The following is a 12,105-nucleotide window of genomic DNA, read 5'->3' as shown; positions in this document are numbered from 1 at the left end:
ACCCTTTTCCTTTTCTGAGAACACTGAGGCAAAGAAGGTGTTGAGTAATTCTGCCTTTTCTCTGTCCCCTGTTAGCATTTTGCCATCTTCTCCTCTAACAAAGGATGTCAAGAATGAACCAGAGGAAAATGATGCCAAAAACTTACAAAATTCCTGAAGGCATTACTGTTTATGCTCACCCTAAAGGCTGGATGGATGAGGAGGGAACTACAGTAAATTACAGCTGTATGATGTGTGAGGGGGGGTAGGGTAAGAAAAAGTGCATATGTCAAAAAGGATGAAAAGGTAAAGCAAAGAAAATGGCAACTAGTAGTGATTATAGTTTTTAACTTTAATGCAACATCTTTGCCTGATTTAACCCAGGAAAGCTGACAAACACAGACAAATATCTTATTCAAATCCTTCAAAGCCCAATTCCTCTTGGTGCTCCTTTAAGGGGAAGTGCCAGAGTTGCTACTGCTGCCATCTCCCCGCCCAGGTATTCAATAATTTCAGAAGCCATGACGCGGCAGAGAGAGTAGAAGGGGTCAATGCTTCTCTTAGTTGCCTCCCATAATGGACTAAGCTCTTGCCTTTCACCACTTTACTCCGAGAAGGAGATGGTGCCTTTTTTTTTTTTTTTGAGAAGAATTAATGTACAGTATTTACACTGATCTATAGATAAATCGACCAAATGTTTTTGAGTCACTTTTTAAACTAAAATTTCTAGACTTATACATGAATATAGACAGTATATGATAGGCCAAAACTATCATAGGAACTAGCCTATAGCCAGAAACTTCACTGGCATAATAATTTGGTTTAGGTATGGTTTTAGTTCACATGTTCTCCAGCTATCCAGTATATTTCTTCCTTTCATAAGATAATTAAACAGTTTATTTTACTTGGATATTAATAATTCTGATGAAACTTCATAAAATTTCTATGCCAGCTTATCAGTACCTGGTGATTTGCCTGACTTTATATACTTCATACAGTCAGACCTTCGTATCCACAGGGGATCTGTTCAGACCCTCCTGCAGAAAACGAAAAAACATGGGACTTAAAAGTCCTATTGTCCCTAATGCCAGCATGACATGAGTGTGGCCACACACATCCCACCTTTGGGAACAATGGGGCTTGGCATCCACAGATGCTTAAATCCGTAGATGGCAAGCCTACAGATAGTGAGCCCCAGTGTAATATTTTTTTCATCATTTCTGATGAACTAATTTAAGTCATGTTTATCTATTTTATCTAAAGGATTAATCTTTAAATTATTCAGAAAACCACTTGTTTAAATTGGAAAGTTGTTCTAATTTATAAAGATCATAATATTCTATGAATTCCTGAAATACATTATTCAGGGAGGTTAAATATTTTTCCTGATTTACATCTAATCAAACAAGTTCCCTTAGAATAGATCACTTTTTGATTGCCATATAAAGAAGTCATTAGGTTTTGTTTCCCTACTCAGAAATATTTTCTTCTAGTTAGGATCAGCACAGTTTGTGTTTCATTCAAATCTAAGGCCACCAGTTTGGCCTTTTTTATTTTTTCTAGCATTACTTTGTCTTGTTTATGAGGTATGTGTTTGTGAGTTATGCCATTCCAGAATTTAACATTTTATGTTCTTTAATCTTTCATAGCTTTGTCTTCTCTTTGAAAATGATCCCTCCTCTCATGGCCTTCATGTTGTCCCAAATGTTTGCTGGCGACATGTCCAAGGTTTCATTTTCTTTTTTAAAAAAATATTTAATACTTAGTAAGAAGTTCCAGATCTAAACAGCAAGTTCTTATTTTGCTAAAACAATTTTAGAATCTCCAAATAATGTTTAAAATTGGATTTTAATAAAATTGCAAGTATGTACAGTTTTAAATAGTACACTTAAAATATTTCAATAATAACTTCATTTTTTTCAAAAAGACAGAAAAATAAATAATACAGATACAAACCAGACTGACACATGGCTGTTTCTACTTTGATAGTTATGTTAAAAATCATTTAAAAACCTGACTACAGTGGAGCCTTGACTTACATGGGGGATCCATTCCGGATCCCCTGTGTAAGGCAGATCCTGCGTAAGCTTAAGTCTCATTCAATATAATGGGGCTTGTGCCCGTGGCGGTGCAGCATGTGCACGCACCATTCATTTAATGGTGATGTGGCTTCCACGTAAACAGGAAGCTGCATATGGTGCGCCTGCATGTGGATCGAGCACACCGTATTTGATTATAATCTGAAAATATGGCCAAAAGCAAATATCCTAAATACACTTAATTTGAAGCACCCCACTGAAGTTTGTCCAAATTACCAAGAAAGAAGAACAGAATCAATCTTTGCCTTTACTATTTTTTGTGCCCAATGTAACTATTGCTTCTGTCATATTCTATAAAATGAGCATGTTCTCCAAGATGCACTAATATATGAATAATGCATAGTCAACATGAAATATAAAGGAAAGAGAATGCAAAAAGTGTTTAAAAACAGATACAGCCTTGGCTCTCTGCAACCATTATCGCATTGTCTCAAAAGAAACACACACACACACATTTCCCAAGGTGATTGTACTCTATGAGAAAAGCAAGTGAATTTTTTGTGGTACAATTAGCTACAAGGTTACTGGTGTTCTGGCCTATTTAACTTCCCTTTGGCACTTGGAGGTGGTTTACAGACCGCCCTTTTGGGACGGCATGTTCCCGCCCCTTTCCCCGCCGGATCGGGGCCTCAGCTGCCACAGCGACAGCCTCTGAGGCCCCGATCCTCCACTTTCCAGGCTGCGGGGAAAGGACACCCAACAGCGGCGGTGACGAAGAGAAAGGGGCCACTCGGCCCCTTTCTTATTTGTGTCACTGGCGCAGCTGTGTAAAGGCTGCGCCAGCGACACAAACCTGGAAGGAGCTCCGTTTCGGAGCTCCTTCCGGCGCCGTGGAAAGGGCACCCCAGGTGCCCTCGTGTGGCGCCAGGACGTCACTTCCATGCCACTCCATTTGGAGGCGGCACAGTCGTGACGTCCCAATGGCAGCGCCCGTATAGAATGGGCGCCACCATTTTGTACGTACTAGGGTTAGGGCATCCAGAAAGGATGCCCTTTCCTAACCCTAGTATGTACCTAATACGTACTTTTTGCCCGTCTGTAACACGCCTTAGTTACCTTTTGAGCAGCAAGATGGAGAGCTGTCCGTTCAGTATGGTCAACTTTATTAAGATCTATGCCAGTCTTCAACAAAGCTTCAGCGCACTCTAGCCTATCTGCCAAGACACAGTACATGAGTGGAGTTCTCCCAAACTGGTCCTCTTTGTCTTTCAGATCAGGATCACCTATAACAACAGGAAAGTAAATAGGGGTTTTGGCTTTACAAAAGCTTAATTAAACATGAGCAATTTTCTATATACCTGAGAAACAGCACACAAATCTTTCAGAAGAAAATAAATGTTTATTTCACATACATTGCTGTACTTGTCAGCAAACTAAAATGATAAACAAAAACGCAGCCTGGGATTATATTGTGCCTTTAACAACAGAATTCTGATGGTCAAACCTTTCAGATCATGAAAGTAAGGATGATAATCTGCTTATGTTTGCTTTTAAAGCTGCTATGAAGGACACAAAAAAGAAAGTGATACTAAAATAGGCAAGAATAGATGCTACCAGTTAAGAGCAATTTAACTATTTAGCAGTAACAAGAAATGATTTTTATTTTAAATTTGCTCCAAAGTGGTTGCATGCCTGAATGTTCCTTCAAGGGAAAAAAAAATAACCTTAACATAAATAAATGGCTTTTTAAAAAGCTATGATAAATTGCTCCTCAAATATTTTAGGCCCAAAACAGACTAGCTTCTACAGCCAACTTCAAGCTGGTTTGGAGGCGTGGTGCTTATATGCACCACGCCCCCAAGTTGTCCCGACGTCACACCGATGATTACATGCCAGGCGGCTTCTGGGCGACTTGGGGGCATGGTCCAGAGGCAAAGGGGTGGCTTTTTCCCCACCCCAAAAAGGAGCCCCATCGAGGCTATCTGTTTTTCCCCTTAGTCTCACAAGTACTGGAGACTAATATTGTGGTGTGTAAGGTAATGGTAAACCTTCTCTGAACAAATCTTGCCAAGAAAATCTCATGATAGGGTTGCCTTAGGTCAGAAATGACCTGAAGGCACATAACAAACAAAAAAGAATATAAACACATCTGCCATCTGAAACACTATGGTTTTGTAAAGACTTGCAGCGATTGAATAATTCAGGAAAAAATGTTTTATTTTCCTGAAAAAAATCATTATTAGCTTAATAACAGTACTGTAAGCATGACTATGCGACTTGCTTTTAACACATACGGAGATGTACAATGAAATTGAATAATCATGATATCAGGAAATAAAACAAGAATATCAGTGTCTTACTTCTATGCTTAACAGGATTAGGAAGAAGAAGAAGACAAAGAGGAGGAAGAGGAAGAAGTAGTAGAATGATTTCATTTTCCCATCTGCCTTAAGTCTTAATCATGTAACAATTTTCAATTTTTAAAAAAATGAACTAAAAATTCAAATGACTCTACCTTAAGTTTTCCTTATCTTACCAAAAGACTTTACCTTACATTTATTGTAAGTTTACACAACTTACAACAAAACCACCAAGAACTGTCTCAGGGGTGAAGCAGATGGCCTTGTTGGAGCTACCTCAGGCCACTCCGGCCATGATCGCACCAAGACCATGGTGACCACACAGCCCATTTCCAAAGCAGGCTGCTGCTGCAGTCCCAACCCAACACCGCCAGGAGTGGATTATTTCCACTCTTTTTTTATCTGGTCCAAAGGACTAGATCACAGTGCTGGAGTGGCTTCTAGACACTTTGTGGGCATCCGTCATATGAACTCCATACTCCAAAAGCAGCCAGACGCTGCAGTTTTTTCTTTTGGCCTGTGCATTTTGGGCCTCAGTTACCCACAAAAAAAAGTTTTGGTTTTTGAAATATTTCATATTTCAAAATTTCAGATAAAGGAGTCTCAACTTGTATAACTTTATCAAATTATCTTTATAATTTATTCAAACTAAACACTAGAATTTCCAGAATGAATAAAGAAATATACTGTAAATATATACACCATATCTCAATGAGGATCAGGATGTATATAAACCATAGCGTCTATCAGTGGTTAAGACGCTGACTCTGGCGATTGCAAGATTGGCAGGTCAGCAGTTTCAGGCACAAGTATTGTGTGATGGATTGGGCTCTCATCACTAGTGCCACTTCTGCCAACCTAGCAATTTGGAAGTATGTAAATAGGTTTCACTTTGGCAGGTAGATAACAATGTTCTGTGCAGTCATGCTGGCTAGTTGATCACAGAGTTATATTTGACATTTGGCTCTTCAGCTTAGTAACGGAGATGAACACCACCCCCTACAGTCAGACACGACAACCTTGTCAAAGGGGAAACCTTTACCTTCTATCACCAACATGAGATTGCATGCATTTTTTCTACTCTGTGATTTGTAAAATGTGAGCATTACATTTAAGTTCTTTATTCATTAAAGTAGTCTTATGGTATTAGCCATTAATAATGGGATGACCACTTGGAATATGTAATAAGTGTGGCAATTTTCTTATACTATGTGTGAAATGTAGTAATTCTATATGGTTATTGCTTGCAGTCATCTATGATGGTAAAGAGGATTAGGACAAATAAGAATAGAGTGCCAGCATACCAGATATGGAATCACTGCAGGGGCTAAGGAGAATAGGAATATTTATTTTTATTCCTGAGGAGTTCTGAATGTGTAAGTAATCTCACTTAGTGCTTCAAGGATTCAGTTTAAAATGTATATCCACTATATTGTCTGTTTTTACTAGTTTAGGTGTCAGTTACTTATAAACGCAGTCCTTGTGACTGATAAAGAAGGACTGTCATGTTAGTCGACCCTCCCTATACATAGATTCTTTATCCATGGATTCTTTATTCATATCTTGAAAATATTCAAAAAACATAATTCAAAGAAGCAAACCTTCATAAATTCCATTTCATATATGCGACAATGTCATTGTATTTAATGGGCTTGAGCACCCATGGATTTAGGTATCCATGGGGGATCCTCAAACCAAACCCTGGTGGATACCAAGGGCCCACCTCTTGCTTTATGCGGGGGATCCGTTCCGGACCCCCCCGCGTAAGGCAAAAAATGCATAAGCTTGAGCCCCATTATATCCAATGGGGCTCTTGCTTGCCCTGTGGCTACGTGCGTCATTCGGAGACCCCACTAGATATAATGGAGTTCATGCTAGCTGCGCAGCAATTTGCATGCGCAAGGCGTGCACTCATTTCCCAGGCAGCTTCAGTGTATGCTGAAAGCCACCTATAAGGAGCCCGTGTATGGCGCAGGCTCACTGTACAGTACTTGAAGGCTATGAACTGACGAAGACCAATTGAGTCAAAACATCTTGTTTAATACCCTGGGAGAGGATGTCCATCAATATTCAACTTTGTTATCATCTTACCTAGATAGCTTGCATCATTTATGTCATTATTGTCTTTTGACCATTTTGCATATTATTGGCCCGTTCCAGATGGGCGTAAAGTACGTCCCCAGGACGTACTAGGGTTAGGAAAGGGCGTGCTTTACGCACGCCCCTAACCCTAGTACATACTGGGTATGTACAAAATGGCTGTGCCCATTGCACACGGGCGCCGCCATTTTAACGTAGCCGACGCATAGTGTCCGCACGCCGCGCAGCAGAAGTGATGCCACGAGTGCGCCATTGGCCACTTGCGGCACCACTTCTGGGGCGCAGAAAGAAGCACCATTTTTGGGCCTCTTTTTGCTCCGCAAGGGAGCCATCTGTAACGCGCCATTGTTTGATCTCTACGGAGGCCTGGTGATACAGTGGTTAAATGCCAATACTGCAGCCACAAGGCTGTGAGTTCGATCCTAGGCAGGGCTAAGGTCCTCTCAGTCTTCCATCCTTTCTTAGGTCGATAAAATGAATATGCAGCTTGTTGGGGGTAATTGGCTTACTCATTGTAAACCACTTGGAAAGTGCTACTTCACTGGTAAGTGGTATAGAAATGTATTTGGCTATTGCTATTGCTAGGGATTATTATGTTTGAGGATAAATGATAAGATTGTGGAATCAATTGTCTTATGTTTGTAATTGCACAAGCATATTGTAAACAGTATATTCTTTTTCGTGACACCAATACCTGGTCATTTTTTATGTGTTTATAGGTAGCTTTGCTATTGTGTAGTCACATAATTATGTATATTTCATAAACAGTAGATTTTAATTATGTATTTACAGTATATTCCTTTATCTGTTCTGGAGGTTATAGTGTTGTCTGTCAGAGGGCTGAGTCCTATTGTATTTGCACTAATTTATTCATCCGCTGTCACAATACCTTGGTAATTACACTTAAATGATGGCCATAATATGGCTTAAATATCTTTCAATGGATGATCATAATAATGTTTATTTGTTCTCTCCACAAATAACTTTTCTACCATCAATAAACAGACTACCTTCCTAAACTTTATCATCCAAGCAGGTTTCTAAGGTTAGGAATATGGCCATGTTTGAGAATAGGATACCGATCTAATTGTTCCTTAGGCAATAATCTCTGTCATCAGAGAAACAGTATGTACTGGAGCATAAGTACAGGCAGCTATCTAATTGGGGCACAGATTCTTTGGTGAGCTTATGAAGTGCTTAGATGTTATCTTTGAGAGCCTAATGTCTAATAGGAACTTATGTTAAAAGAGAACTGGACTGCCAAATTTGGCTCTTTCCAAAGATTTCTTCCCTGTATTGCATCAGCTCCTATCAAACCACATGCAGGATCTCTGCTTCTGTAACTCATAAATCTCTCTTCCTTTACCAGTAATCAAGATTCCAAAGATACAGACACAACACTTCCTTCTATATGATTTTATACTGCCTTACACAAAGGATTGAATCTAAGCTTATTTACACTTACAGTAGACCTAATAAAATCAATAAGATTTAAGTTTGCCATTAATATCCCACTGATTTCAATGGATCTACTCTAAATCTGAGTAAGTCTGGATCTGACCGCAGGAGTTATTCAATGTTTTGTTTAAACAGAGAATACTGTTAAATTTTGCTTTATAGATGTTCTTATAATTTGGAATATGGCCACTGTTAACTTGTACTGAGAAGAGAGATTAACTATCATGTTCATGCTCTCCACTGGCTATGTTGGCTAAGGCAACTGGGACTTGAAGTCAAAAAACATCTACAGTGGTATCACTAGGGTTGAGGTCAGTTGGTGAAGTAACTCATGGTGTCAATCCCCCATTGACCTCCGCCCATACCACATCATACGGAATCCTTAGTAATGTTTTTTGTAATAATGTTACTCATAAATTGTAATTCCTATATATCATTGAATATAATGGTAGTAATTGTGACCTAAACAACTAGCAAAATTAAAATTATACTTTTAAATTAAAATATCATACGCACAACCTAAATGAATTTATGCGTACATAGTTCCATATCATTAAAGTGAAAATTGGTTGCAATGTGATGATTTTAAAGAAAAAATTAAAATTATATTTTTTTAAAATTAAATTTAAAATTGTAAAATTACTTTTTAAAAAACTCCTAGGCCTCTCCTTTCTCCTCCCCCTAAGCCTTGCCACAGTCACACCATCTCCAGCATATTGAAGGGATGCAGTTAAACACCACAACCTGTTTCTGCCAAAAAGACAGGTGTTTGGGAAGCAGTGGTTCCCCCTCCCCCCAGGGTGTCAGCATCTTCAGCATCCCATTAGTGATGTTCCTGAACATCTATAGGGCCACATAATTCCACCCACAGGTTTGGGTGGATAGCCACATATATTACTTTTCTGGAAGTCCCCACTAGCTATGCATAAAAGTGAGCCATTTCTCAAAAGATCCTTGCTCTGGAGTTCAGAATATGTACTATGGCTGTCCACCTAGAAAAGCATTTCAATTGAATTGTCATCTGCTTTTTAAAACCAATATTCACATATATTTAAATGAATTATGTAACATTCAACATTGATATTTTTGAAACAAATAATTGTTAGAACTAACTGGATGAGAATGTTTCTGATATTTTGTTTCTCATTCTCTTGCACAGTAATAAATCAAAACACACAGAGTCCTAAAAGGGAAATATGTCCTTAATTTCTTGTTCACTGATTAAATAAATCTAATTGTAAAATGTTTCAATCATTGCAATCATGTACATTTACTGTTATCTTTCTAATGTATTCTCCAGTGGGTCTTCTTCCCCAAATCAAGAGGCTTCAGCTTGCATATGGTAGTCATATGCCAAGATTGATTTTTCCCCCCCACTTACACTACCAGTACTTAGTGTTCTCCATTTTGCTTATCTAGTTTTGCTACAGCTTCTCAGTAAACGTAACATGGTGTCCACAGTGTTCTACCAACTCCCATTCTTACTGTTTGCTAGAGCTTGAGTGTTTGGAAACGATGAGAATGTAATTAGTAGACTCTTTGATTGTTTCAATTGTTTTAATGTTAAATCTTGGCATGTTAGTATTGCATTAGGTAGTTAGATAGTTGTGTGACAGATTGGAGGTGTAGAAATTTATTTATTGTTAATGTGGGTTGTTTTAACTTAGAATCATAGTTGGAAGAGACTGCAAAGGCCATCCAGTCCAACCCCCTGCCATGCAGGAAATCCAAATCAAAGCATCCCCAACAGATGGCCGTCCAGCCTCTGTTTAAAGACCTCCAAGGAAGGAGACTCCACTACACTCCGAGGGAATGTGTTCCACTGTCGAACAGCCCTTACTGTCAGGAAGTTCTTCCTAATGTTGAGGTGGAATCTCTTTTCCTGTAGCTTGCATCCATTGTTCCGGGTCCTGATCTCTGGAGCAGCAGAAAACAAGCTTGCTCCCTCCTCAATATGACATCTCTTCAAATATTTAAACAGGGCTATCATATCACCTCTTAACCTTCTTTTCTCCAGGCTAAACATCCCCAGCTCCCTAAGTCGTTCCTCATGGGGCATGGTTTCCAGACCTTTCACCATTTTAGTCGTCCTCCTTTGGACACACTCCAGTTTCTCAATGTCCTTTTTAAATTGTGGTGTCCAGAACTGGACACAGTATTCCAGGTGGGGCATGGCCAAAGCAGAATACAGTGGCACTATTACTTTCCTTGATCTAGACACTATACTTTTATTGATGCAGCCTAAAATTACATTGGCCTTTTTAGCTGCTGCATCGCACTGTTGACTCATGTTCAACTTGTGGTCTACTTGGACTCCTAGATCCCTTTCACATGTAGTCTCATTCAGCCAGGTGTCCCCCATCCTATATCTGTGCATTTTATTTTTCTGCCCTAAGTGCAATACCTTACATTTCTCCATGTTGAATTTCATTTTGTTTTTTTTAAATATATTTTTTATTAAACTTTCAAATTATAAAATACATCTTGTTTACAAATGTTTCAAATCGTAGTATTAGGGTTTTCTATTTATATCCTTCCTCGAATTTCCATCAAGGTCGTATTTACAACAACAATATTTTATCGCTTTCTATTTTCCCTATTATTCCAGCCTTCTTTATAAATATAAGACTAAATTTCACAATCTATTTCTTGATCTTTTCAACTTAATAAACTCCTCCATACTAATCTACATTTATTTTTAATTATTGTCCACTGTTTTCAAGTGAAATGATTTTTCTTTTCTTAACTTCATACCTTCTTTTCCATTTGCTTAATTATAAATAATAATTAATAATAATAATAAATAATAAAAGTTTATTTTTACCCCGCTTTTCCAATGTTATCAAAGCAGCATCTGAGTAGGTTCCTTCTTGTTCTTTCATAAAATTTATCCATGGTTCCCAATCTTTCTTGAATTTGTTTATTGGACTTTTGTTAATCCATCTCGTTAATTTGTCTATCTCCATGTATTCGTATATCTTAATTGTCCACATATCTATATCAGGAATTTGATCTGATTTCCACACAGAGGCCAATAGTATCCTGGCAGCGCAGATCATATAGAATATTAATTTTCCATACTTCCTTTCAAGATCCTTATCCTCTATCATGTTTAAGAGGTACATCTTTGGATCTTTAATTATTTTTGTTTTTAAGATTTTTTGGATCTGCTGATGTATTTCCGACCAGAACTGATTTACTTTTTTACATTTCCACCAGCAATGAATTAAGGTTCCTTTTTCTTTCATACATTTCCAGCATTTGTTTTGAGAGTTCTTAACCATTTTAGATATTATTTCTGGTGTGATATACCATCTATATTGCATTTTGAAGAGGTTTTCTTGTATGGCGTAGTTCTTTGTGTACTTTATTCTTGTTGTCCAATTTTTTCCCCACTGTTCCAGTTGAATATTTTGTCCTAAATCCTGGGCCCATCTGATCATTCAATTTTTTATATTTTCCTCTTCCATTTCCTGTTTTAATAATAACTGATACATTGTTGAAAACTCTCGAGTTCCCTCTTGTAATATATTTTTTTTCAAATTCCAATTCTCCTTTTCCTATTCGACTTGTTTTCATGTCTTGATTGAACCTTTCTTTTATTCTTCTATATAAGAACCAGTTACAGATATAACCTTCTTGGTATAGTTCTTCTTCAGTTTTTAATCTTCTTTGTTTGTTTTCTAATTTGGTCAGGTCTTCGTAAGTTGGCCATTTTTCACATGTTAACTTTTCATTTTTGAATAGAGCTTCGTTTATAGAAACCCATAAGGGGATTTGGGGAAACCATATCTTTCTTATTTTATTCCATACATTGTATATTGCCTTCTTTATAAAGTGATTAGTAAATTCCTTGTTTATTTTATCTTTTTCATAGAACAGATATCCATGTAATCCATAAATCAGTCCTGCACCTTCCAAATTTATTGTTTTGATCTGTTTTAATCTTATCCAATCCAATATCCATGTTAGCGTTGCAGCATAAGAGTATAACTTTAGATTAGGTAGCGCAAGACCCCCTCTTTCTTTTGAATCTTGAAGCAACTTCAATTTGATTCTGGCTTTTTTTCCTTTCCAAATGAAATTTGACATATCTTTATTCCATTTTTGAAAAGGGGTATCATTTGTTAGAATTGGTAGATTTTGAAATAGGAACAACATCTTAGGTA

The 12,105-nt window shown here is 37.7% G+C and overlaps 1 protein-coding gene across 4 annotated transcripts in view; it reads right to left on the bottom strand.

Annotated features, from left to right (window-relative positions):
- The window catches only part of INVS (inversin), a 122,056-nt gene that overhangs the window by 95,169 nt on the left and 14,782 nt on the right, over positions 1-12,105 (bottom strand). For all 4 annotated transcript variants that reach the window (XM_089532447.1, XM_089532446.1, XM_089532448.1 and 1 more), the window contains one exon: positions 3,135-3,301. In XM_089532447.1, the coding sequence (XP_089388573.1) occupies positions 3,135-3,301 (167 nt within the window). The remainder of the gene's footprint in view (positions 1-3,134; positions 3,302-12,105) is intronic.

This window comes from Sceloporus occidentalis, unplaced genomic scaffold, assembly GCF_023333645.1.
Source record: "Sceloporus occidentalis isolate IW3139 unplaced genomic scaffold, rSceOcc1.0.p SCAF_7, whole genome shotgun sequence".
NCBI lineage: Eukaryota > Metazoa > Chordata > Lepidosauria > Squamata > Phrynosomatidae > Sceloporus > Sceloporus occidentalis.
The sequence above is the reverse complement of the archived record's forward strand: the minus strand, read 5'-3'. Positions and strand labels throughout refer to the sequence as shown.